Source organism: Pholcus phalangioides, unplaced genomic scaffold (assembly GCF_987345545.1).
Source record: "Pholcus phalangioides strain wild (caught in Gottingen) unplaced genomic scaffold, Ppha-v1.0 ptg000002l_1, whole genome shotgun sequence".
Classification (NCBI taxonomy): Eukaryota; Metazoa; Arthropoda; class Arachnida; order Araneae; family Pholcidae; genus Pholcus; species Pholcus phalangioides.
Window position 1 is genome coordinate 1,323,962 of NW_028301595.1, and position 27,662 is coordinate 1,351,623.

Below are 27,662 nucleotides of genomic sequence, written 5' to 3' on the forward strand. Positions count from 1 at the left end.
CAATTTTCACCCTCTCAACATGGTTAGCGACACCATGTTCCATTGCAATTTTCGTTCCTCTTGATGCCTACTAACAACCCTCTGCATTTGTTGGTCCATTAACACAACACATCATCCTCTTCAGGTTTTGAAATACATTTTTCTCAATGAATCAGCAATTTATTCATTCCTTGAAGAAAGAAGAGAGATAAGTGTGTTGCTACTTTCACAGAAACCCCTAAGTAGAGAAATACAAATACAACGCCACAACAGGCAAACTGCCCAACCAGGTGGCTGACTTAAGAACATCATGGATCCCAGAGCCATTTTTTGGAGGCCCTACCTACTACTGCTACACCCCCCGCCGCGGAACCCCCAACGAATCGGTACATGCGGGAATGTACGTGCAGTGAAACCTGTCGTGAAGTTTTTTGTTTCTCTGTAATGCTTGTTATGTGTAGTGCTGCCATCTGCCACCAGTTTTTCTAACTATGAGTGAAGTGTTATGATTGAATGATTTATCGTTATAGGACTGTTGCTTTCTGTGGTGAGACTTTTTAACGGGGAGATCGGCTCGCATTTGCGCCTTAAAGTTGGGAACCACAGAAAACCAACTTCAGCCGACCACCACTGTGGGGTTCGAACCCAAATCCTCGCATCGCGAGTCCGTCACTATAACCACTCGACCACCACAGAAAGATGTCATCTCCACTTGTTAATACAATATATACAGTCAAACCTCGTTAATGGGTCACTCTTGGGAGAGCAAAAATATGACTTGATATGCGGAGTGACTCATTAAACGGAGTAAGCCATAGCTGTGCCATTTCCTGCCTGAAGATAATAGGGACTTCCAAAAAGTGATCCGGTAAGCGGAGTGACGTGTTAACCGGGTGACGCACTAACAAGGTTTGACTGCATATACAATGAATGGCAGGAGACCAGGATTCCAATCCACATGAGGGCAGAGATGAATTTCTCTTTCCTATATGACCAATATCTCTTCAAACAGCCAGTTTCACGTATGTATTGTATTAACAAGAGGAGAGGACATCTTTCTCTATGTATACATCCGCATCTGGTTTCCATGATGTCATTTGCAAGCTATTAGCAGAATGTTGCTGCCATCCACTGCACAGGGTTATTCAGCATACATATATATATGCTCCAATTAGAAATATATCTGCTTTTATAGCTTAGTGGTAGAGCACTTGTCTGGCATATAAGACAAGGGTTTGAGTCCCTGTGAGGGCAGAGATGATTTTCCTTTCCTGAAGATCAATCTCTTCATACAGTCAGTTTTCTGTACATATTGTAGAAACCCTAGACTCCTGCATCATAGTCAAATCACTTTCCTTCCAATGCCTCTGAGTGGCCCAAATAAATGCTAGTCTTTAGCTTTTCGGTTGATAATGTAGCAGTAGTAGCAACATATAGCCATGCATTGTTGTGGAGATAAATCCACCTAGCAGACACTTTCAACAATGGTTGGCAAAAATACAAATTTTGCTTCAGGACTTGCAGCAAAATGGAAAAAATGTATTCAGAAAATTCTTGAACTGAAATTTTGTCATTGTGCCATTTATCAACAGGTCCTTTGTTACAAAGAGTTGGAAATAAGCAGTCGCGTTCTCAAGCCTATGATGAACACTTTAGCCCTCACCTAATCCAGAGGCCTCAAGCAGCACTTATTTTTTCAATTTCTTAATGACTGAATGCCAGAACACTTTATTTTGTGTCCAAAAAAAAAAAAAACCATAACATACAAAATTTTTACCTGGAAAATTGGGCATTGCCGCGATTAACAAATTTTGTGGTGATTACACACGAGATGGGATTGGGAGTTGGAGAAAAGTTTCTGGGTTTCGTTAAGACGGAGAATGTATGCAAATTAGGATAGAGCAATTGGAGGAGGCCCATGCCATCTCATCTGTTATCATACACTCGTCATAATATATACACAGGATACAAAAAAAAAAAAAAAAATGAAATGAGAATCTTATTGTGAAATATAAAATGTGCATCGGAGTGAGTCATCTCGCTTAACAACTTATTGGTGAGTAAATGAATTTGATAACTTGCAGACTAGAAGCCAGTATCAGTTTTATTGGGTTGAGTTCACTCGCTCTGGCGGATTTGATGAAAAAATATTGTGTGGGGGGAATATATACAATTAGGAATCACCCATGCTATCTCGCTTAGCACCTTATTCGCTGAGCAATATGAGCACGCACGTGTGTTGTGGACATGAAATGAATGAAGAACTTCAATAGAGAAATATATAACTGCCAGGCTGAGTCATCTCGTTCTAAACTTATTTTGGTGAGTAATGTGGGATTGGTTTAAATGCGGGATTGTCTGGAGAGAACCTTAAATAAGGATTAGCTTCGGTCTTGTTGTTTTGGTTGACTCACTCTGTCTGGTTATATTTATTTTTTAAAAAATGAATATATATATGTAAAAAATAAAAACTATATGTAATGGTTATTATGAAACCATTCATGTCCTCCCACCTAGCACCCCCGCTAGAAGAGCTGAATGGAGGACACTTGTGGTTATCACATTTACATCATTGTTACGGGAATGTCAAAAATTCTTGTTTGGGTCCTGTTAGTCCATGCAATGGTTATGCGTTAGTCGTGGCAGTCATGTGGATATGATTTGTGGGGTTGTTTTTTTTATCTATTTGGTTTTCCCTTATTTTGCAAAACTTAAAAAAATTATTTTATAAATCTGGTGGACAGATTGTTGTTTTTCGTTGGAGTGTATATATCGGACTTGTAATCCTTGCTGCTGTGTTTTTGTTTTTGATTATTTGAGCGAACCATTGTTTTCTATTGTTTTCGGAATATCTGTACATGTGTAGATGCTTTGTAAATTAGCACTCTGTTGTGGCATAGTGAACTGGAGTACCCACCATACAGCAGGCACATTTGTCTGTTCGGCGGCGTTTCCGTTCATGTAGATATATAGGAAATGGGCTGTGTCCTGTTATGAAGATAGTCACCTCCGTATTCCAGTTTAGTGTGTTGTATGTGACTCGAGAGACAATTTTGTGCACTTTCCCAACTGTTGTTCCTTGGTCCCAAATTTGGTGCCATTTCTGGAGGGTTGCTTGTTTAAGTTGTCGCTTCAGGAGCATTAGTGGGAAAGGGTTATCAAGTTTATTGTCACAATTGATGGCAGCCTTGGCTAGAGAGAGAGTCTGCTCTCTCTCTCGTTTCCAAGATTACCTACATGGGTCTTGGTCCAACCTAGAAAAATTTTTGGGTTATCTAATAAACACTGCCTCAATACACGTACTATTGCGTTTCTGTTTGTTGGATCTAGAATTTCTTAAAGACTTGGAAAATAAATTCAACTGGCTACCTCATTATAAAGAAATATGTTGGTTGTATTATCGTAAAGTTTTACAAAACATTTGCATCTAAATTTGTTTTTAAATGACGTAAAACTGTTCCTAGAAATGAAACATCAAGATGTTTTGTCTCATAATGATAAGACATAAGTTATATGTCTAGCATTCTTAATTGATATTACAGGACATTTGAACGATTTTAATATCTGATTTCAAGGGAAAGATCAGCTAGCAGCACATCTTTCAGGCAAAGGAAACTTTAAGTGGGAATTGGATTTGGTCAAAAAGATATTCAGAACAGAATGTTCTCAATTATTTTTCTACATGTCAACAGTTGATCAATAAAAATCTTGGTTGGTACGTAGGTAAAATTAATCTTATGAATTGGCACTTCCCTTTGATTTTTATTAAACAATTTTTTTAATGTTTTAAAAATTAATTTTTAATTCAAAAAAATGTAATTACAAATTAAAATTTTTTTGATTACAATTAACCCTTTTAGCGACAAGTTTTTATCTCATCAAACTTGATCTGTTTTATTTCAGCCACCCCGAAACATTTCAGCTTCTAAAATGCGTTGAAGTTGTTTTAACTGTAAAAAATTTTCTATTCCCCCCCCCCCTTCCAATCAATCAACTGCCAGTGGGTGTAGTCAGCTCTTGTTCAAGGTCAGATAAGAAAATTGAGAAAAAAGAGACTGTGTTTTCTCCCTTTCTTTCAACACTGTAAAGAAATAGTATAAATAATGAAAAAAGGAAAATTGATAATAAATGAATTTTTTTTTCAAAAAAAAAAGTATTTCTCTCCCTGGATGTCATGACAGGTGTTTTTGTATCATAGTGAGTGAAATAAAGGTGATGGGTGGAATAATTTGTCTTGTTTGGGGGGGGGGGGGGGAGCAATTATCAGCTCTCAATCTGACAAAAAAATTCTTGAAAATAGGTAGCAATTTGTGAAGGTTTCCCAATTTCAAATGTGGCAGTTATAATGTGGATCAGAAAATTTTAAAACCGCTTAAAGGGTTAAGAAATTTTTGATTTATCATTTTTAATAATTGGCAGGCCACTTGATAGGTAATTTTGAGGCAAATGGCCCCGATTGAGTTTGACACCCCCGGTTTACATGATCAAAATTTCAAAACAATCAAGCATTTTTCTAGAAATTAGAAAAAAATCTGAGCTCCAAAGTGTCCACTCCTTAGTTTAAAGTGTCCCTTATGGTTATATAGTGTATGTATTATTGATAACATTATTATTTATCATTATTGTATATTATTTATCATTATTGTATATTATTTATCATTATTGTATATTATTTATCATTATTGTATATTATTTATCATTATTGTATATTATTTATCATTATTGTATATTATTTATCATTATTGTATATTATTTATCATTACTGTATATTATTTATCATTATTGTATATTATTTATATATTTATCAGATCATTATTTAACTTGCTAATATTGCTCTGATATTTAAGAAGGGCAGTAGAGAAGCTGTGTCCAATTACCATCCAGTGAGTTTGACGAGCTCCCTCTCGAAAATTTTGGAAATTATCATCAAAAGGCAGTTTGTGAAATGGATAGACGAGAATAATGTATTGTCAGATAATCAGCATGGGTTCAGGAAGGGGAAGTTATGTGTAACTAACCTCCTTTGCTTCTATGATCATGTGACTAAGGCTTTGGGTAAGGGCAAAAATGTAGATGTTGTTTACCTTGATTTCCAGAAGGCATTCGATCGCATCCAACATGGTAAACTCTTGAAGCGTTTACACGAGATTGGAATTGAGGGCAACTTGCTGAATTGGATAGAATCATGGTTAAGAGATAGGTCGCAACGAGTTATGGTGAAGGAGGAATTCTCTGATTGGACAGGTGTCACAAGTGGCACTTTTTATCGATAAACTCGATCAGGGTATCAATGGGGTTGCTAGCAAATTAACATGAGAGTAATCGGGAATCAAAGCGATAGGGAGTTACTGCAGACCAACTTAAACAGGATTGCAGCATGGGCAAATGAATGGAGCATGACATTTAGCGTTGAGAAGTACATGGTTTCTCATTTTGGTTCGAACAGCCCACTGTTCTCTTACGAGTTGAATGGTGTCACTATCCCGGATGCAACTAGGGTCACCGATTTGGGAATTCTCATCGACGAGCGGCTTAGGTTTTCTGAACATTGTTCAGCGGTAGTCAAAAAAGCGAATAGAATGCTTGGTCTCATTTTCAAAAAGGTCTCGTCACGTTCTCCTACAGTCATTCTTCTACTTTTTTGAGGCTTAGTTCGTCCTGGACTGGAGTATGCTGTAAGGTTTTGGAGACCATACCTACAGAGGGACATAGAATTGGTTGAAGAGGTGCAGAGAAGAGCTACGCATGTCCTTATTGGCACACGGGGCTTGAGTTATGAAGATAGACTTCATTTTTTGAATATGTTTACATTGGATGAAAGCAGGTGTCGGGGATATATGATCGAACACTTCGATCATATATCCCCGATGATGTGGATGGACCAGGAATTATTACTACACCGTCAATGGACTGCTTTTACAAGGGGGCACCAGTATTGATTGGCAAGGGACAATGCAAGGTTATGGTGTCGCAGGGGGGGGGAATTTTTCTCTAATAGGGTTGTTAATAAATGGAATAGCTTACCCCCCTGGTGGTAGTAAATTGTAACACAATTGACACGTTTAAAAAAGAAATGATAAACATGTTGGGGTAAATCGAGAAACTATTCATACTTAGAATAAGACAACCATAAGTATTCTTTATGGCCATTGTATAATATTTCATTATGTATATATATTGTTTGTAATTGCATTTTTAATTGGGTTGCTGTATTTTTGAAAATACATGACATCCATATTTATTATGGGCATCTTTTTCTCAGCCACCTCATTGGGCATTTTGCCTGCTGCGGCGCTATATTTGTATTATGGAATTCAACAATTTCTTCATTTTCTATCGAACATGTTCTACTCAAACTTACCTCAGCAGCATATCCAATTGCAGCTGGTGTTGCCGATTCCGGAACACTGCTCACAAGATCTGCTTCTACAGGAGATTCCCTAGCAAGCTCTCTTCCACATTCACGACGTGCCTGATAAACTTGCTGCCCTGCATTATTTGCAATAAAACAGAACTTAATTATCAGATATATAAATTTACGATAATATGCACACATTTTCTATTTGCCAATATCTTCAGAATGCTATGAATTGAAATGAAATTTCTAGTAAAAATGGTATTTATTTCATGTTTTTAACCAGTCTGTGTATATTTCATTATGTGTCTGTCCACTGTGCACCCTGCTTAGATCAAAGAAAGAGCTGTCTAAGTTTCCATCTCCAGATCTGATATTTTTCATCTTCTACTTAAGGACTTTGAAAAATGCTTGTTACGGGAAATCATTGATATTTAAGGACTAAACATATCAACTCCCCCACTTCACATCTAATAGAGATCTATCTTAGTGTCCCAGGAAGTTGGGTGCATTTGAATGATCAAACAGCTACCAATAATAGCTCAAGCCATGGTAATAACTCAGCCATATAGGCGTGACACACTAAAACCTAAATGCATCCTCAAGTTAAATAGCACAAGACCCAAAGTTTTTGTTAAATTTAAATTGCTGCTCTTATGAGGCTAGGAGCTAATATTTCACCGAATAAATTCAAGCTATATTTACAATTCTATCATATGGGAGACAGCAATACAAAAAACACTGGGAGAAGGCTTATCAAAAGACTGTTTTTAACGCATTGTTTTTTTTATTTTTGTGTGCACCCCCCCCCCAAGTTATGCATCAATTGAAAGAATATTTTCAAATTTTATCTTAGAAATCATCTTGGCACAGATAGGGCGGCTAAATTAGTTATGTGTTATCAAATGTTAAAAGGTGCAGCTGCGCTTGATTATTAGTGCTCGATTATTACGTAAGTTTAATTTCATTCTGTAGTTACATATCGATTGCTTTTTCTAATCTTCCCGAGACAAATTTTTATCCCATTCTTGTATCTTTCATGTTTTCATAAATTTAACCTCAAGATAGTTCAGTTTCAATTGTTTGATAACCTGATATCAGTCATGCAACCCTTTACATATACTGTTTTGAATTTCAAAATTTTATTATATTTAATGTAATTACCCCGTATGGTGAATCACATTCGCCGGGTCGGGGTAAGTAACTCATATTTAATGTAATCAATAATGTAATATAGTTTATACAATATAAAGTTTAATATTTGATTATAGAAGTTACCTCTTTATCAAATTGCAAGGAGGTTTTGGACAGTATGGTAAACACCACAGTAAATACAGTAGTTTTACCCTACTGTACAAAACATTGCCAACCCTGATCTCAACTCTATAAAAGCCTCTTATTTCAACATTGACAAGCCCAGATATTTTGTAAAGTTGATTTCTCAATGGAAAACTTTTCCTTATACCCCCTTAGTTTGCACTGCTGAAAACTGGAAGAAAGCCTACTTCACATGGGCGGAGATATGGGGAGGGCAAGCTTACTGATCTTATTTATATGCATATATATATTGACATCGTGCCTCCTCCAGACTTTCACGTCCATTCTCTCATGAACATTCTCTCAGGGGAATCTAGTGAATTGGTATATGCCAAAACGTGTTGAGTGTGCTTTTATCCTACGTGTGAGTAGAACACCAACTATAAGCTTGGGATTTTTCACCAGGAAGCTAATAAATACTTTACAGTTTGGAGAGCAATGAACTAACAGGAACTGGCTCCTTATGGACATGTGCACTGACAAAGAGCGTAAAAGCAAAGCAAGAGCAAAAGAATGGCAGAACATTCGATTGGGTGAAGCATGACATTTCATTGAATCTTGACAACTCATTTGAAATTTTTTAGTACAGTGAAAACAAAACTGCTCTGCAATACCCAAGATGATATTTTGATGTGAATCTTGAAAATAGTATATCAGATTTACTAGTATTCTATATAATCTATAGATTCATGCACTGTAAATACATGACTTGGCATCAGTGCAAAGAAATAAGCCCAGAGTTAAAAAATTCCTAGGATCTTATGAATGCCAGCAAGCAAAAAAAGCAGTAGGCAATATTTGAACTACAACCCAAGAAAAAGTTACCATTCCTTATGCAGGACAATTGATATGATTCGTATGTAATTAGTTAAAAAAAACTTGAATTCTTATTTACGTTTTTTTTCTTTGCCAATTTTGCTAATAGGCAACATTTGTTTCATTTTTGTATATTGCTACTGGGTTGGCAATGCTGCTTACAGGCAGCATCCTGTATTTTTTTTCAAAAAATATATAGAGAAAAAAAATTATTGTTGATAACAACATTCAAAAGACATCTCTCTTTTGCTCTACATAACTACTCATCAAAAACATTTTTTTGCGCATGTTTCAATGTTTGCCAAATAAAGGGCTACATGTGGTCACTTATCTAAAATGTTATATAAGTATATATATACATAATTTAAAATATATATATATATATCTCACATTTACTAGTAAATTTCAAACTACTGATAAAAGTTCTAACCGGATTGATAGAGTCAATTAACTCAACTAAAATTTTCAACAATTGATCAATTTACAGACTTGAATCAAGCCTGTCCTATTTTTTAATGGGTATCCTTACCCACCAACAAACCAAACCCCCCCCCCCCCCCGCAGTTTTCTTTCCCACATGACAAAACCTGGAAAATGCATTTTACAAAAGTTCTTTAATTATGAAAAAAGTAAATGTAAAAACAAACCTTCTATCTCACTGTCAGCTCTTGCAAAATAAACATATTCAAATATGCAGAATGCAGGTGGAACGTTCTTCGGTCTCTTACAAATATGGATGGTTCTGATACCAGACCTTGTTATTTCGACTATCTCACCAGGTTCTACTTCTCTTATCAATCTTCCAGACACTGAGTGGAATGCGCATGATTCAGACGATACAACATAGCCATCAAGATCAGAATCAAGACAGTCCCCACCAACTTCAGAAAAAAGACAGATTAAATGAATATATTTTATGCATCCTGCAAATCATTTGAAAGATTCAGCCAAATAACAGTCTACATGATTGTTTTTAAACTTTAGAGGGGACACAATAAAAGCCACTGCTGAATTAGGGGGAAACACCTTTTATATGTCTGGAAAAAAAAGTAACACAGACTGTCATTCCATCAAAGTCCTGTGGCAGTGAAAACAACGAACGCAATGAGACTAACTATTGTTCCAATCATAGAACTCACAATTACAGGTGTGTAAAGTGACATAGCATTAGCCTCTGTTGGTTTCTGCAGGAACTTATTTAAGGAGCGTGCAACAGAAGCTACATAGGGTTTTTAACTGAATAACATTTTATTTTGCAAAAAAAAAGTTATTCGGCTAATGTCTGTCTAACGTCGCCCCAAATTTGGTGAATTGGAAAATTTACCCCTGCAAGAGGAGACATGTTTTAGCTCCAATTTAATGACAGTCACTGGATCAGCAAAAATTTTCATTGAATAAAAGATACTGTAAAACCCCTCTTAACGGACAAACCTCAGATGCGGTTCACCTCTTTTGTAGCCAAATAATCATTTACTCTTGTATAATAAAATAATAAAAGTATGCATTTCAAATCCTTCGTTAATGGTCGCCTCTCTTTTAAGAACAAAATTTTCCATCTGGCTGGTGTCCACAAAAGAGGGTTTACTGATTTTTAAATACTGTTCAAAAAGGGACTTAAGAGTTAAAAGAAAATACTTAATGTTAGCCATCCCATTTTATTGACCTTTACGAGATAGTAATAATCTTTTTTTCTTGCCAATCAATGGCTCCCCACAGGAGGGGGGGGGGCAGTCAGGAAGATACAGGGATGCACAATTTTTTCAGTCTGCTGGCCAGATATGCAAGACTAATATTCAAAAGTGACAAATCTGTGTACTCATTGCAGTTTTATGATGGATACTTTTTATAGGGAACCTTATTTTGGGAAAACAGAACCCACTTTGCGAGTCACATTAGTAGGTTCACTGGTTGTGTAACCCTACTATACAGGGTGTTGGTGAAACACTGGTTGAATATTTTTATCATTGATAATTTTTGTCATACCAGTCATTTTCTGCACACGAAGGCTAATTAGACCGGGACATACAATTTTTTGCTGATTCCGAACGGCAGGTTTGTTTTTTTATACTCATCGAGAGGTTGGTGCACTAACCCCTCGATTGGAGACTCCCTGCGGTAGCAATTTTTCCTGTGGTCATGTCACCATTTCTGTTGTACCCCAATGTCAGGAAAGTTTTCTAACAAGGATGAACCGGTCATCGAACTCGTGTGTGACACCTCTAACCATCCTTTGGTACTTTAGGCGAGTATCTTATTGACCTGGGCTACCGCACCCCTGAATTTTTTATCCTCAAAAGCTAACCTATATGTATAGGCCAACTCCTTTTTCCATCCCCCCATTATAAGAACAATTTTTTTTGACAAACTTAGCAGACTTATTGACAAGTTTATATCATACTTTTTTCAGGAGATTGAAATTTGGTGGAACATAAAACATGATTGATACAATTTTTTGCCACAGACAGTGTTTTTTTTAGAGAGGCAAGACATTGAAGCAAGGGGCCATTCAAGTATTACGTCAGCATCTAGAGATGGGGAGGGGTTTTGAATTTGATGACGAGGGGGATTTGAATGATGATTACGTCATCAACTATTCTTTATGAAAATATGAAATATTATTAATGACACATTTGATTTATGTATTTTTGTATGAATTTATTTACAATTCCCGCAAAAAATTAGACTATATGTGGTGTGGGCCCACCTTACACTTTAGTCAGACACATCTGCAATGATTCCATCAAATTGCAGCTATAGCTATACAGCAAAGAATTTACCCAAATTACTCAAATGGTTGTTTTTAAACAACCATCACGACAATCTCTGGAATTTAGAGAAACCGTGATGAAGGCAAGAGCTCAAAAATGCTCTGTAATTTGCATCAACTTGCAACAGCAATCTATATCAGTCCATCAATTAATGCTCTAACTTAAAACACAAGCAAAAATATAGTGTGATCACTGTTCAATTTGTTACCATGAGAAAATTGTCCCTGTGCATTCATAGCACAGTTCACTAGAGTGTCAGATAGTGGTGGCAAGGGCGTAGCGAGGGGGGGGGGGGACTTGGGGGTCTGGTTCACCCCCCCCCCAAAATGTGAGAAAATGACTGAAAAAAGGGAAAAAGATGGCCAAATCCATTGTTCTGTCACTTTGCCCCCCCCCCTGAACGAAATTTCTGGCTACGCCCCTGAGTGGTGGTCAGACTCACTACTTACTGAAGAAGGCACTTCATGTACAGTTGAATACCATTATAGCAAAAATCTCATTTTAACTAACACTTTTCTAGTTTACATGGGAACAATGGAAAAATTTGGAAATCCTTTCTAACGAAATTTGTTACAACAGTGATTTCTCTTGTCTCTTGGAGTTTGTTATAATGGGATTCAACTGTGGTACTAAATATAGTACAGCTGTCATTCTCGCCATAGTTTGACTATATGTATGGTGGTTTTTTTCTATTTATTATTTCACCAAAAAGGTATCTTTCAAAAATAATTTCTATATAGAAAAAGCATTGTGCTATTAGACAAGCCTGTTAAAGATTTTGGGAATCCATCAACATTTGAATGTCTTTAATGCTATAATAATTGTACAATATAAAGGATCACGAGTCAAATTCAATTAAAATAATAATAAACAAAACATAAGAAAAAAAATGACTGACTCGCGCTCCTCAAGACATCTATCTCATCGAGCTCTTACACTCACACAGGAAAAAACAGGCGACAATCATCTACACAACAAAAAGCAGACGATAACGTCACATCAATATCGTCTGCAATAACACACACTCTCAACAGGCAAGATAGAAAGTTTTCTCTATTTTAGAACTTATTTTCTCTCTGATAACTTCTCAATAAGCTCTAACAATAATCATTTAATGATAATTTTTTAATTAGGTGTAGGAATAAGTGCAGTTATGATTGAACCTTTTCTTCTAAGTCTGATGGTTTTTTTCCCTGAAAATATTAGTCCTATTAACTAATATATATGTGTGTCTAAATGAAAAATTATAATACGACAAATTTGACTAATGCAATAATATTGTCAGTCCCATTCACTATGTAACTTGGATGTATTGCTATGTGAAATGTAGAGAAAAGCAATTTCTGCATAACATTAACCAAACACATAGGCATAAGCATTCGCAGTAAAATTTACTGTAAAAATCAACATCGAACAGAAGGAAAGGAAATACACAGTATATATACATATAGTAAAATAAGCAAATAGCAATATATTTTAAAGAACATAATTCCCATGATAAATAGTAATAATTAGAGCCCGGAAGTTCAGGCAAAATGCCATAAATGTCTTTTTTTTTTGCATATTTTCAAACTTTTTTGGTAAAGATGCCTTTTTGAAGTTTTTTCCTGCCATAAATTCCTATTTTAACATATTTTTAAGTTTATTAGTGAATTTCAGGCCATAATCTATAAATTTGAGTATTTCGAGCATTGAGAACAAAAGAATTGCTGTTTTCAAAATTTTCAAACTCTCTCGGTACTAATTATCACAAAGACCCACAATTTCCAGACCAACCCCTTCCAGCCCCATTTAGATGCGGACAAGTGATCTGAGAGATAGAGAACTTGATGTTGCCATGCATTAACTTTGCTTCGTTACTTTAACCGGATGGTGTTAGACACGAATGATTTTGTTTTAGATGAACACAGCTCATATTAGAAAAGCAGAGGGAAATTAGAAATTTTTGTTTCTCCACATGCACGTCTCGCTCAGGCATTGGACTGCATCGTATATGTATAGCTGACCGATGACTGTCCCAAGAAGTCATCAGTTGACGTCATGGATCACACGAGGCAGAGTAGCAGACAGGCCTCTGAGGCCCAAGTTGTTCTCTTAATTTTCTTTTACACCATAAATGCACCACAAACAACCATGGATATTTATCTTACATATATATTTAGTATTCGATTAAATTTACCAGTTGCCCTGCCCAGGGGTGTGCGACACATGCGGCCACACAGGACCCCGCGCTTCAAGCAGTGTCCTGCATCTGTGGTAAATATTTAAAAAAAATGTTTTCCCCCTACATTTAGTGGTGGCCGTGTGGTCATAGTGACGGGCTCGCATCGCAAGGATCCAGGTTCAAACCTCACCATTGCCGCAGTGGTAATTGACTGAAGTTGGTTTTCTGCTGTTCCCAACTTTGAGGCACAAATGCGAGCTGATCACCCAGTTAAAAAGTCTCGCCGCAGAGAGCAAAAGGCCTACAACGTTAAAATTATTCATTCATTACACTTCACTCACTATGAGTTGAGAAAAAACTCATAGTTTAAAAAATTGATTGCAAATGGCAGCACTACATATAACAAACATTACACAGAAACGAACGTCACGGAAGGTTCACCATACATAAAATGTTACACACACATTACAGCATGTACCAATTCGTTAGAAGTTCCGCAGAGGAATATGGACGAGGTGCATGTCTGGTTTAGTAGTAGTAGCTGTATTTCAACTATAGAGATGATAATAATCATTCCAAATAATACAACAAAGAAACGAGAATTATTCACAACTCGAAGGAGCCCAACAGGTCATTTTCTCTACGGGCTCCGCATCTGGTAATTGTGGTCCTGGTGTACTGACATTTTATTTTGGGCTTGAAATAAGTTTAACTTCCATTAAAATGCAGTTATTATAAAACATAATTAACGCAGTAGAGATATTAAATGCAACCAATTTTTCAGCTAGTTTTTAGACTCTTAATACCTCAGTTTTTGTTATTTTTCCTTTTTCCCATAAATTATAAATGCCTATTTTAGGCATTTTTTGTGCTTTTTTCTCTGCCTATTTCGACCATTTCTAGTGCCAAAACTTCCGGGCTCTAGTAATAATAATGAAGAAAAGCTTTTGTACCAGAATTGTGATGACCGTTTTCTTGATACCTGGAAACTTTCAGATGACTACCTATGATAAGCAGCATAAGCAAACACATAATGATGAAGCACATCAGCAAAGCAAAAGATAAACAATACAAACACTGAATTTATATTTTCCAATTTTATTAAAAAAAGAACATTACCTTGTTTTTTATTCATTTCCATTATTCATTGAATTAATTCACTATTTAATTTATTTAAATGTTAAACACATGTTGATACTATATTTATTAATGATAGATTAGGAGGGAAGGAACATAAGAAATCAATAAACAGCTAGTCTTCTCATTACACAAAACAGCTATAAAAGTCTGAGTGCATATCTAGTGTTGTCTGATTTTTTAGAAGTGATCTAATTTTCAGAATCTAATTTTCTGAAGATCTAAATTTCAGAAGTGAAGGAGGAAGCACTATTGCTTCCTAACCACTATTTACTCTTTTTCAGTGCACACCAACTCCGGTAATATTGGAATAGAGCAATACTGATAGACTTGGGCCAAAAAACTCTCTCCAGTGAAAATCAAGTTACACTTACATGCACATCTTGGGTCTTTTGACAACTGTATATTGAGAAGGCTCTATCAGTGGTTGCCTCAGGTTTGATGGTGGAAAGAACTTTACTTTGTCAACCCTTGGGATTGAACCTACAGACCTGAACGTAGCTTTCATGGGGTTAGATGAGCATCTTACAGCTACTACCACTTAACCATGCATGTACCTCATAAACATTCCTCTGGGATTTTCTAACAAAGTGGAGCTGCGTGTAGGATAAGAACATTGTGTGTGAGCGACCTCAATGTATTTATTTTATTAGAGTTATGCTTGTTTCATGTTAAATTTGTGGTACCATCTGCCTATTTTAAGTAACAAATAGCAATTGAGAAACACTGCTCCGCACTATAATATAACAAAATAAGCTAGCGATTGACTAACAAAGCTCATGACAAATACATTTGAAACTCGGAAGCACAGAAACACACATATGCAGTAACATTTTAGCCATAACATTTCGCCATCACACAACACAGACTCAAGAAAAAAAAATTATCCAATAAAAGTTAGTTATTATTAAATTATTAGCATCAATAAGACTGTCATCAGTAATAATGCAACAATATAATCTCAGGAAATAATGAAAGTATTAACTATTTGAACTTCAAATATTTCAGAGTAACTACAAACACCAAGGTTTCACATTACCTAACATCCCACCACGCGGGGGAATCAGTTTGCCTATACACAGCGGTCGATTACCATAGGGGTCTCTAATTGCGTAGATAGTATCACCAAACATTATCAGTAGTGAATAGGCGGTGTCTGTGAGTGACATGAGATGCTTTATCCTCGCTGGCCAATCAGGACCGTTCGGCTCACCTCCTGGTGGCGGCATGCTCAGAATCTGAGTAATGAGCTCGCTGTCTGATCCCGTGGAAAGACCAACACCTTGTTCTAGAATCTGCAAGAGAATAATCATTCAGAGATAACCTCAACAAACAAATATTTCCAAAGAGATTTGAAATTTCTCATCAAGTGCACAGCTACTTATTTTCTTCAGCTTACATTCTAAAGCAGAGGTCTTCAACAGTTTGCATACAGCAAAAATTAATTGAAAATTGCAATGAAGCCAGAAGGCCACTAAGCTTTACTAATATCGCCCCCCCCCCTCATGGCAGAAGCACGAATGTGCAATGTCTTTGGGAAAAAAAATAATGTGGAAAACAATGTTTGAATGTTTACTCTATCTGGGTAACTCTATGGATATTATTTTCCTAAAATATTTTGTAACATGCAGGGGTATCTCAAGCTTACTTGCTGCCCCTAAAGACAATCCTGGAGGGAAGCTGAAAGCACTTTAGCCAAGGTGAAATGGGTATACAACAAGAGTGCTCAACCTTTAGAACAGTGTGGGCCCACCTCATTGGTTTGAAAACATGTTGCAAACCACTTAGGCAGGGTTGGCACAGTATTTTACCACTGATGGTTTTTACCGTCTTGGTAAAAACATATTTTTCCCGTGGTTTTTACCACCCAGAGAAAAACTCATGGTTTTTACCACCTTCAGGAAAAAAATTACTGTTTCTATCATTATTTAAAAAAACAAAAAAATTTATCTACTTTTTTTTCTTTAAAAAATGCATAATTCTGATACAATGTTGTGCGAATACGCAAAACACTAAAATTATTATGTTCTTACTAGCATGCATGCTAAAGTCAGGGTTGAGGTTTTGGACAGGAAACGTGGAGTAAACTATTCAAAATTGCCTAAAACTGTCCAAAACCTCCAAATTTCAAAATGTTACGTGGAAACATATAGACTTTCACAATACTATGTATCATTTTTTCATAGCATATAAAAAAAGTACTAGCAGGATACAAACCTGTCTAACTAAATCAAAAATCTTTCTAAAGGTGTCATTTGATTTTTGTATTTTTAAGTTGGCTGTTTTTCATCAAACTGATGGTTTCTACTGGAAATCTGATGGTAAATTAATATCGCTCATTATATCATATAACTCACTGTTTAAATAAACACTCAATTTTTTATTTTGTTATAAATGTTATTTTTACTTCACATCTCATTTTTCATGTATGATTATGAAGCAGGTACTGTATTTAGGACAGTGTTTGTCCAAAACCCTACTGAATCTGCCAGAAGACTTTCCTTTAGAAAATGCATTATACTGAAGGTACTGAATACACATAGTCACAGTTACAAGCATTGCATTATTGTAAAAGTTCAACATAAATATTTTTCATTAGATAATATTACACTATCGATATTTATTTACATCATTATAATACTCATTTAATGCAAATTGTTCTATTTTGACTTTTCCAACTTTTTTTTTTTAAGTGAACTTTCTTTACATATTCTCAATTTTGAATTTAAAAAATTAATTTTAAATGAAGGAAAATATCTGAACAAAAAGGCCACTATGTAGCATCTACACATGACTAACTGAACACAATTTCACAAACAAAGATTATGCCTATATAAAAATTTTGTCAAATTTCAATTGTTGCTCTAATGAGCCTAGATGCTGCTACTACTAAACCATACGTGTACCTCGTCCATATTCCTCTGCGGAACCTCTAACGAATTGGTACATGCTAGAATGTGTTGTGAAACCTGACGTGAAGTTTATTTCTGTGTGATGCTCGTTATATGTACAAATACAACGCCGCAACAGGCAAAATGCCCAAAGAGGTGGCTGAGAAAAAGATGCCCATAAAAATATGGATGTCATATATTTCAAAAATATAGCAACCCAATTAAAAATGCAATTAACAAAAATTATAATCATAATACACATGATAAAATAATATACAATGCCCATAAAGAATACTTGTGGTTGTCTTATTTTAAGTATGGATAGCTTCTCGATTTACCCCAACATGTTTATCATATTTCTTTTTAAACGTGTCAATTGTGTTACAATTTACTAGCTCCGGGGGTAAGCTATTCCATTTATTAACAGCCCTATTGGAGAAAAATTCCTTGCGACACCATAGCCTTGCCCCTCACCAATCGATACTGTTGTCTCCTTGTAAAAGCAGTCGATTGGCGGTGTACTAAAAGAGTTCATGGTCCATCCTATCCCTCCCATTGAAAATTTTGAACAATTCAATCATATCTCGTCGACACCTGCGTTAATCCAAAGTAAACATATTCAAAAAATGAAGTCTCTATTCATAACTCAAGCCCCGTGTGCCAATAAGGACACGCGTAGCTCTTCTCTGCATCCCTTCAACCAATTCTATGTCCCTCTGTAGGTATGGTCTCCAAAACCTTACAGCATACTCCAGTCCAGGACGAACTAAGCCTCGAAAAAGCAGAAGAATGACTGTAGGAGAATGCGACGAGACGTTTTTGAAAATGAGACCAAGCATTCTATTCGTTTTTTTGACTACCGCTGAACAATGTTCAGAAAACCTAAGCCGCTCGTCAATGAGAATTCCCAAATCGGTGACCCTAGTTGCATCCGGGATAGTGACACCATTCAACTCGTAGTGCTGCTATCTGCCACCAGTTTTTCCTAATTATGAGTGAAGTGTGATGATTGAATAATTGTATCCTTGTAGGCCTGTTGTTTGTATCTGGACCCTGGGGTGAGGTACAAATTTAAAAGGGGAAGGGCGATCACCTCTCTTGAAAGCTAGATTACATGCTATGGGGAAAAATTTCTCTGTAAAATATGAGATGATCTAAAGAACCTATATAATATATTGTCCCTCCTAACATTTTAACCTGGATCTGCGCCTACCTTGGACTTAGGACATGAGGCCCATGTGTCATGCCCGGATGGACTCATTCGTTCAGATGGCTCTATAAGAAGCTCAGCTGTATTCTGAAAAAGTTCTACTAAAGTTTTTTTCTCATCACACTTTAAAACGTTATTTCTTCAGAAATCAATTCTTTCGTTACAGCTCACAGCAGTCCCCCCCTTAACCATCAGTCATGACCCCCTCCCCCTTTCATCCGATTTTTACCTGTGCCTCTTTTTTCACCTTAGAGTACCCCAGGACGAAAAGGAAATCATACCAGGTAGAGAACCACTGCTCTAAATAATACATAATATAAGAGTTTTTTTTAGCATTAATATGATAATAGATGGTCATTACATGTGTTCACAAGTACTCAATGAATCATTCAATGCAAAACAAAAGGAAGAAAATATACTTTTCGTCTCAAGACAGAAGCATTGACAAGTTCTCCATTATGAGCGACAGACAGCAGGCCATGTCTTGTGTGAACAACAAATGGTTGAGTGTTCAGATGTTCTGTTCCACCCAATGTGGAATACCTGGTGTGACCGATGCCAAGATTTCCCTTGAGTTTCAAGAGGTCATCTTCAACAAAGGCGTGACTCACTAAGCCTGATCCTCTGTGTGACGACAGAGAATGTATTTCTCCTCTGCTGGTTGTGATGCCTGCGCTTTCTTGACCTCTGATAAATGGGGAAAAAAATTGAAACATTTGAAATAGCATATTGATAAAACTTGCAAAAATAAATGCAGATTATTTTCCAGCACCATAAATATATATTGAGTCACCAATAACACTATCTTGATTAATCAAGTGTGAGCTGACACGTTTTGTACCCCCCAAAGGCCAGGTTCACACTGGACCAATCCGATAAGTGATATGACAAGCATACACATACAGACACGAATTGGTTAAAAAAAACCTGACCTAAAGCAGCAGATAATAAACCAAATAACGTCAAAGTTCATTGCTGGGAACCTGAACAAGCATCAGTGTGCAGGGCTGTCTTAATGCATGTCCTGGGGGGGGGGGGGCGCTCTGGTACACTGAGGGTCTCATAGTAATGTGGGGGGCTAGTCCAGACTTTTTTTATAAGGTCTTGTTTTTTGTGAAACTATCCAGCATATGTGAGAAGTGGTTAATTAATTAGAAGAGAATTAATTAATAAGAAGTTTAATTTTGTATAAGAGAGAAATGAAATTTCTAATTTATGGTTTTGTTAATTTGTATTTTGTGAACTGTTCACTTTCAGATTCTGAATTTTGTGAAGGGTCCAGAAAATGTATTCAAATACCCTCTTCCCTGTAATGAGATCTGGTACTATGATTTTCTGGAGATATGTCTGTGAATTAGTAGGCTAGCTTATTTTGAGAAGAAAAAAATTATTCATGTCTATTTCTACTGCCATGAGTGCAGGCGCACCTGTCGCATACCATCTATGTGGCTGATCTGCCTATTTGAAACCCAAATCTTTTTTGAAAATTTCTATAAAAGTATTGTATATAATTCTCACAGTCTAACTCACTCTCACTTTGGAAAAGGAATGCACACAGGGCTATCTTAAGAGCAACATCGGTCCAAGGGCGAAGTTATTTTTCTGAGGCCCAACCTTGCTAAAAATGCTTTCCAGCAAACTTACTCTCGAAAATTTCAACCAGATTAATGTTTTGTGAGTCATGCCCGGGTGTTAAAACTGCACTGGGTGCGCAACCTTCGGCCCGCGAAAGACATTCGTGAAAAAAGTATCTTGTTGCGGCATTATTCATGCTCTCCCCATTTCCGTTATATTCAGAGGTAACCAAGTGAAGGAAAAGCCACTTAATTTATAAAAAGAGGCTCACTGCTTGGATGAGGGGGGGGGGGGGCACGGGAATGAAACAAACGGAGGAAGAGTTGGGTTTTTTTTGGTTTTTTTTTTTTGATAATAGCATGGGTTGTCGAGCAGAGTAATGTTCTGAGGCATTCTGTCTGGCTGGAAGTAAAAACATTTTGATTCAGATACTCACAATGGAAAACCAAAGTACCAGATTTCATTATCATGGCCGATGCCTTCAAACAGCCTAGTAACGGATGAAAAGACTGGATAGCCCTTTGCTGCGCTGCGCTGCGCTGCGTTTGCGAATGCCATTCGTAACAACGTCGCTAGGGCCTCCAATGAGTTTGGCGACATCGGTGAGTTCTCACTGAATTGACGCAATTTCAACTTTGGAATCCGAGTTACTGATGATGCTCGGAACGAAATCTCTTCGTTAGTCGGGAGTGGCTGTATTTATTATTCATCGCGTGTTACGAATTTAATAAAGCTGGAAAGCCAAAGAGGGAGTAGAAGTGAGAAAATTCTGTCAAAATATTATTATGATGTGGTTGATGGCCATAGGCGGAGATAGACTTGGAAGTCTGGGGGACACGGCCAATATTGCTGGGGAGCACGATGATGTCAATTCTTATATGCATTAGATCAGTGTCGACTCCACCTTTGACGCTGGGGAGGGGGGGGTGCAATGCCCCCCTCCCCGTATCTCCGCCCATGTTGATGGCCCGCGAGCGATAGCCATCTCACACATCCGGCATGCAGACAGAAAAGGTTGTGCACCCCCAATTCGGTTTTTTTGATTCATGAAGGGAAAATAACCTCACAACGTAAATTAAATGCGTCCCACACGATGAGAGGAGGAAGGGAACCGCTCAGCTTCTTCCTACAATTTCTACCTATGAAGTAGTAAAGCGATAGCAGAAGCCACGATAAAAAAAAAACTGATGAAATGGGGGTTGTTAAGTGTTTTCGTCAGTTGTAAAATGTTATTTTTCTTCCGATCCGTTCGATGCCAGTGTCTCTCGAATATAATCTTATCTTCCTCTACGACTGAAGCATGAGAGAGGTCAATGGGAAAAAATATACGTATGATGAAATAACGATTGGAAATTTCAACGCAAAATATGATTCGATCGTGACGTGATATGACGTCAAAGATATCCAAAATGGGATCCGAGAATCTGTGCGCGTTGCGTAAATGCCTCTCCGACAATTTTTCTAATGGTAATTGAATAATGCATCTTATCTAGGGGGAAAAACAGCATTCTGATGAAATTTTAACACTTCAGGGTAACTAATGCCAGGATCAGGGCCGCCCTCACTAGACCGGGGGGGGGGGGCAGCTTTACCACAATTTTTTCTTCTTCTATGGGCGAGGGGAATCGAAAATTCTGAAAATGAAAATCATCACAATTCAAAATACACGAAAGAAATAATTCCCCCCCCCACCCCCACCAGCACACATTAAAATTCAGAATAAATAGTGTCAAACACTTTATCATTTATCCTGAATTTCCATCAATTCTAGAAGGCTGCATTTTCATCAAGAAAGAAATGATTCTAGAATTATTCTGAATTTCCACCATATCTGGAATTGTTTCTAAAATAAATTCTGAATGTTCATAACAATTCCAGATATGGTGGAAATTCAGAATAATTCTAGAATCATTTCTTTCTTGATGAAAATGCAGCTTCCCAGAATTATGGAAATTCAGAATTTATGAAAAAGATTTTTACCGTAAATGTGGGGCTCCCCAAAACGCGAGGTTCGTTGCGACCGCACCTATCACACATCCCTCAGGGCGGCTCTGATCAACAGGATTACTTCATACGTTACTGTGAAGGATGATTTCCTTGGCTCCTCGAAGTTTCGGAAACAAATTCAACAGGAACTTATCAGGCACGCATCCAAGAAGGGTAGGGGCACAAGAGCCGGAAAATATGAGGGGAAATGGGTCAGCCCCGTAAAATACGGGACACAATGACGATTATTAATGACGGGCGGAAAATTTGAGGAATGAGTGGTCAAGAAAAGTAGACAAGAATGCTAGAAGAGTGGCATAACCATGAATCTACATCTGCCTGGAAAGCGAGGGACCAGGTGAGTGACCGAAAGAGTGAGCACAAGTGAGACTCAGAGTGCAAGCATGTGAAAAACCAAAAGAGGGATCTCGAGAACGAGGGACTAGGTCGGTGTATGACCAAAACAGTGACCTAGAGAGCGAAAAGCCATCATTAAGTGACCTAGACAGCGAAAAGCCATCATTAAGTGACCTAGACAGCGAAAAGCCATCATTAAGTGACCTAGATAGCGAAAAGCCATCATTAAGTGACCAAGAGAGTAACCTCGAATGCGAGAGGCCAAGTCAGTGAGTGACCAAGAGAGACCTAGAAAAAAATGTGAAAGCATGAGCAGGGTGGCAACCACAAGAGCACAGGGGTGTCGGTGTCCCGGGAGGGAATCAAGAAGGGCGTTAAATTACGGGATTTCCCTTCAAAATTATGGGGGGGGGCGCACTTGTACCGGGCGTCGAAGTGAATTTTCGTTTATAATTGAGGACCTGAGCATGGAGCGACTCATAAAGCATTGGCGTACGAAAGTAGCAGGGAGCCGAGTTACAGTGTTATTTTGTAGGGAAAAACGTATCCCACCCTTCAGAAAAAAATTTTTTGGAAACCCCCACCCCCCCTGAGAAAATCCTGTGTACGCTTATGCCCAAGAGCAGTGGTTAACCTTTTGAGGCGCGCGGCCCGGTTGGTTTCGTTTTTGTGAGTGGAAGGCCCGATTTCTCTCTCTCACACTCACACAATTAATGGGAAATAAATGGGGGGGGGGGGGAAATGAAACGGGGAACCACTCACGGCCCGGTTACACTGATATCAGGGCCCGGCGGTTGAGAAACACTGACCTATGGGTGATCAAAACAATGAACAAGTGAGCAAGAGACAAAACGAGAGACTTAAGGGGGTTGAAAGCATGTGAGCGACCAAAACAGCAATTTAGAGCCAAAGGCATGATTACGGTGGGGGGGGGGGGATGACTAAGTGGGCTATAGCCCAGGCCAGCAAAATTAGTATTGCCAATAGGCGGGAAAACTAAAAATCCGCCACTGTTACGACAGTATATACTGATGCAGCTTTTTTTTTATATCGCTGGTACAATATTGCTTAAGAAAACGGTCCCACATACGAAATTGCATAACCCAAGTAATATTTTCATTCCATGAATGGATAGGCCACGTCACACACTCAGTGAAGGACAAATAAAAAATCTCACAGAATGAAGGAGAATCGGTTTCAGCAAAATCCAAAACAAAGCTCTTCTTTCCCATTTGAATATACATCATTTACTCAAGATATGGGTGAGTATTGATCCAACATTTTTCTATTTGTTGGGATAACTATTGAAATGATGCATTATTTTATCGAGCATCTCTGACATTACGAATTGATATATCATGTTGATATGAAAATATATCAAGTTTTCGAAAAGTTAGGCGCAGTAAAAAGAAAAACAAAAGAGCGGAGAAACAAGGGGGGGGGGGGGATCGTAGAAACCAATGTTCGCCGATACGCATCAAAATGAAATTTTACTCCTCCAAATTTCGTTGGAGTGAAAATAGATACTACTGTATTAAAAAATACCCCTCTTTTTACAAAACTACCCCTTAAAATTTTGGAAAGGAATGAAATTACTCTTCCAATTTTTTTGCTAGCATTGGTAGAAACGCAGCGGCTTCTTTGCACACCGTACAAAATTTTGAAAGGCAGAGAAGTAATTTCGTCATCTCAAAAAAGCTCCTCCCTACGGGCCATGCCTTGCGCCCACTTTGTGACTGTGGAGGGGTGAAGTATAAATTTAAAAAGGAAATTCATAGCATGAGAAATCCCGGGCGCCAAACCACCATGACGACTAGAAAATCAGTATTGGCGCCTAAAATTTTTATGACTGATCACTAAATTGAAGTCTAACGATAACACGAAATTTTTTGACTCTATGACAAGTGATTTTTTTGACGTGGGCAAGGGATATCAAGTTTCGGAAAGTCGATAAAACATTATTGAGGGAAATTTTTTTTTTTTATCAAAACTCATACCAAGCTCCTGAGAAATTTGGCTGGCACCTAAATTTTTTCCTGATTTGTCAAGAACTAAAAAATATGCCAAAAAATAGGGGGGGGGGGGTCCTATTAGGGGGGGTCTAAATAATCAGATTTATCTAAAAAGAAATCCTACCATACTTTAAGACAGCGTTCCTAAGACTTTCTAGACTCAAGTATCAGAAAAATTGAGAACAATGCCTCGGATTACTAACCAATGTGGGTCCAATCGTTTACACTGTTTCAATCTAATGTGGATTTCCCTATAGAATTGTGTTAGTTAAATAAGTTTATTTCAATTAGAATTACATTTACAAGTCTGCCTGAGACACCAGCCTTTTGACACGGACCAGGCTGAAACACCACTATGGCATTTACAGGGTAATTAAAATTATGATTGTTCTCTAAGTTTGGAGAGAGACCTCGCTTTATTTCATTTTAAAACCACCGTATTTTGGCGTAGCAGTGCACAAATGATATTGTGATATAATTTTCCTGTGTGAAATTACACTTTTATGTAATTGATGTTTTCTACTATTCTTCAAATATATATTTATTCGAAAGTTTTTGTATTTTTAGAAACCAATTCCGGATACTTTCATATGAAATATTTCGACCAAAGGGGGGGGGGGGGGGAAGATTGCTTTCTTTTATACATTCGAACCCGCTCTTAACGAAGTCGAAAGAACAGCGAATTTGTTCGTTACACGCAAAATTCGTTATATAATGATGCGTTTAAGCAAAATGAAACCTAATTTATGAACACACGCATTCTCTTAAATAATCTAAGCATTTTAAAAATAAATAGAGTATAGCCGGCAAGCCGCGAAACTCGAGCTTCAATAAGGATCACAATATGCATTTATAAAATTCAATGGATTTTCAAGAAATTTAAGAATTTTCCAGAATCTGTGACCTGAATTTCCCGGCGTGCCAGAAAATATGAGCCCCCCCCCCCCGTTCCCTGGCTAATGCGAGGAAATACGGTAAGTTAAATACCGTCAATTTAAAAAAAAAGTTGAAAATTTGGTTAGACCCGAATTTCTTTGACACCTTACTTTTTGTCCGTTTTCGGCTATAAACCAACTGCATAGCTTCAATTTTGAATACAAATACAGGGCCACAACAGGCAAAATGCTCAACGAGGTGGATGAAAATTTTGCCCATAACAAGTACGGATGTCATATATTACTAAAATACAGCAACCCAATTAAAAATGTAATCAAAGAAATTATAAATGACAAATATTATACAATGCCTATAATGAATTTATGGTTGTCTTATTCTATAAGTATGGATAGCTTCTCGATTTACCCCAACATGTTTATCGTATTTCTTTTTTAAACGTGTCAATTGTGCTACAATTTACTACCTCCGGGGGTAAGCTATTCCATTTATTAACAACCCTATTGGAGAAAAATTCCCTGCGACACCATAACCTAGAATTGTCCCTTACTAATCGATACTAGTGTCCCCTTGTAAAAGCAGTCGATTGATCCATCCTATCCATCCCGTTGAAAATTTTGAGCACTTCGACCATATTTCCTCGACACCTGCGTTCACCCAATGTAAACATATTCAAAAAATGAAGTCTCCCTTGATAACTAAAACATTAGAAAGCGCTTTGCGCTTGGACATTCTCAAAATTTAGTAGCACAAGATAATAGCACCATTACAACCGATATCCGAATCTAGCTAAAGAAGAGTGGCAAATGTTACATAAGTGTTTTGGAGGTGACGGTCTTGGGAATAAATAATCTTTTATTTTTGGTGACAGATTTTCTTCAATCAAAATAGGACTTAATAGAGAGTAGTAAAAAAAATGATGTCCCGTTTTTTTTCCGTTTCATCCTGTTAGCAAAATAGTGCCGTTTCATCCGAGGTGATAACGTGATTTTATCCGCTCTTATCCCCTCTTTGTCATCGTGATTATACCTTGACGGGGTAGGAGAATGGTTTCTCTATGCGATAACATACCAAGTACCCGTTGTTCGTAGTAGCTATTGTACTTGATGTCCATTGGCTACCAAACCAAAGTGAAAAAAAAATTTATGGTATAAGAGTGGTTGGTGGTACAGTACAAAGTGACTTCATAAGCGAGGTATATATAGGTGAATCTTGCATAACTCGGAAATAAGATATTTAATTTTGAAAGTATGAATGACGTAGAGTTCATCAAAACCAATCGTGGTCGTCCGGCACTAATTTATGAAGAGCGACCATATACATTGAAAGTTATATTCAATGACAACGAACTACAGCCTACTTCGGATCTTCTCCCTTTTTTCAGGATGACATTTCTAGATAGCAGACGTACAAAATGCGTGAACTATCATTCCTACACAATAATTACAATTGGTGACTGTGCCTACTTCTGACAACGTTTTTTGGTGACAATTGGCGATGTCCCTTATTTTACAGATTTATTATTCAAGATCCTAATTCACTGAAATTTATTTTTCTCAATGAGAAATATGGTCAGCAGATCGTTTAATATTCTTTCCGTGAAATTCATTTTTGTTAACTGCGATTTTTAACAACTTTATTTTCACGCCCTTCGGCAATTTTAGCAGTAATTATCGAATTGCAAAAAATTTCAATTTTTGGGCTAATACTCACGTGTATATGGGACCATGGGCAGATCTAGAGCTCGCTGTTGGTAGGGGTGATTTTACAAATTGCTCTAAATAGAGTGCCAGTACGTCCCGCAATTTGTCACACATTTTTCGGCGCCGTCTCGTTCTTCTATTTTTTCCCTCCGTCCCGACTTTTTTGAAAAATGCCCGGTTTTTCCCGTTTTCTATTCAAAGTTTTCTTGAATTTGTTGTTTAATCAAAAACGTTGATACATGTAATTTTCAACGGATTGATTGAATGCAATGCATTAATACATAGAGACGTTCTGAAAATTTTATGAATTTATATGAATATGCATGTCGTTCATTCATATTATGTGAATATTATATGAATATGCATGTCGTTCATTCATATTATGTGAATATTATATGTGAATATGCATGTCGTTTGGGGGACCCCCATATATCTACGCCTGCATGGGACGATGTAGGTTTAATTGTGTTATGCAACGCATATCGAAGTACGTTTGCA

The 27,662-nt window shown here is 37.2% G+C and overlaps 1 protein-coding gene across 2 annotated transcripts in view; it reads right to left on the reverse strand.

Annotated features, from left to right (window-relative positions):
* The window catches only part of LOC149089042 (amidophosphoribosyltransferase-like), a 49,783-nt gene that overhangs the window by 6,970 nt on the left and 15,151 nt on the right, over positions 1-27,662 (reverse strand). Inside the window, exons 2-6 of one of the 2 annotated variants that reach the window (XM_089236811.1) lie at positions 19,057-19,324; positions 15,576-15,831; positions 14,353-14,403; positions 9,115-9,348; positions 6,341-6,468 (exon numbers count right to left, since the gene is read on the reverse strand). In XM_089236811.1, coding sequence (XP_089092937.1) covers positions 6,341-6,468; positions 9,115-9,348; positions 14,353-14,403; positions 15,576-15,831; positions 19,057-19,324 — 937 coding nt within the window. The remainder of the gene's footprint in view (positions 1-6,340; positions 6,469-9,114; positions 9,349-14,352; positions 14,404-15,575; positions 15,832-19,056; positions 19,325-27,662) is intronic. The other variant, XM_089236814.1, reaches the window with a different exon arrangement.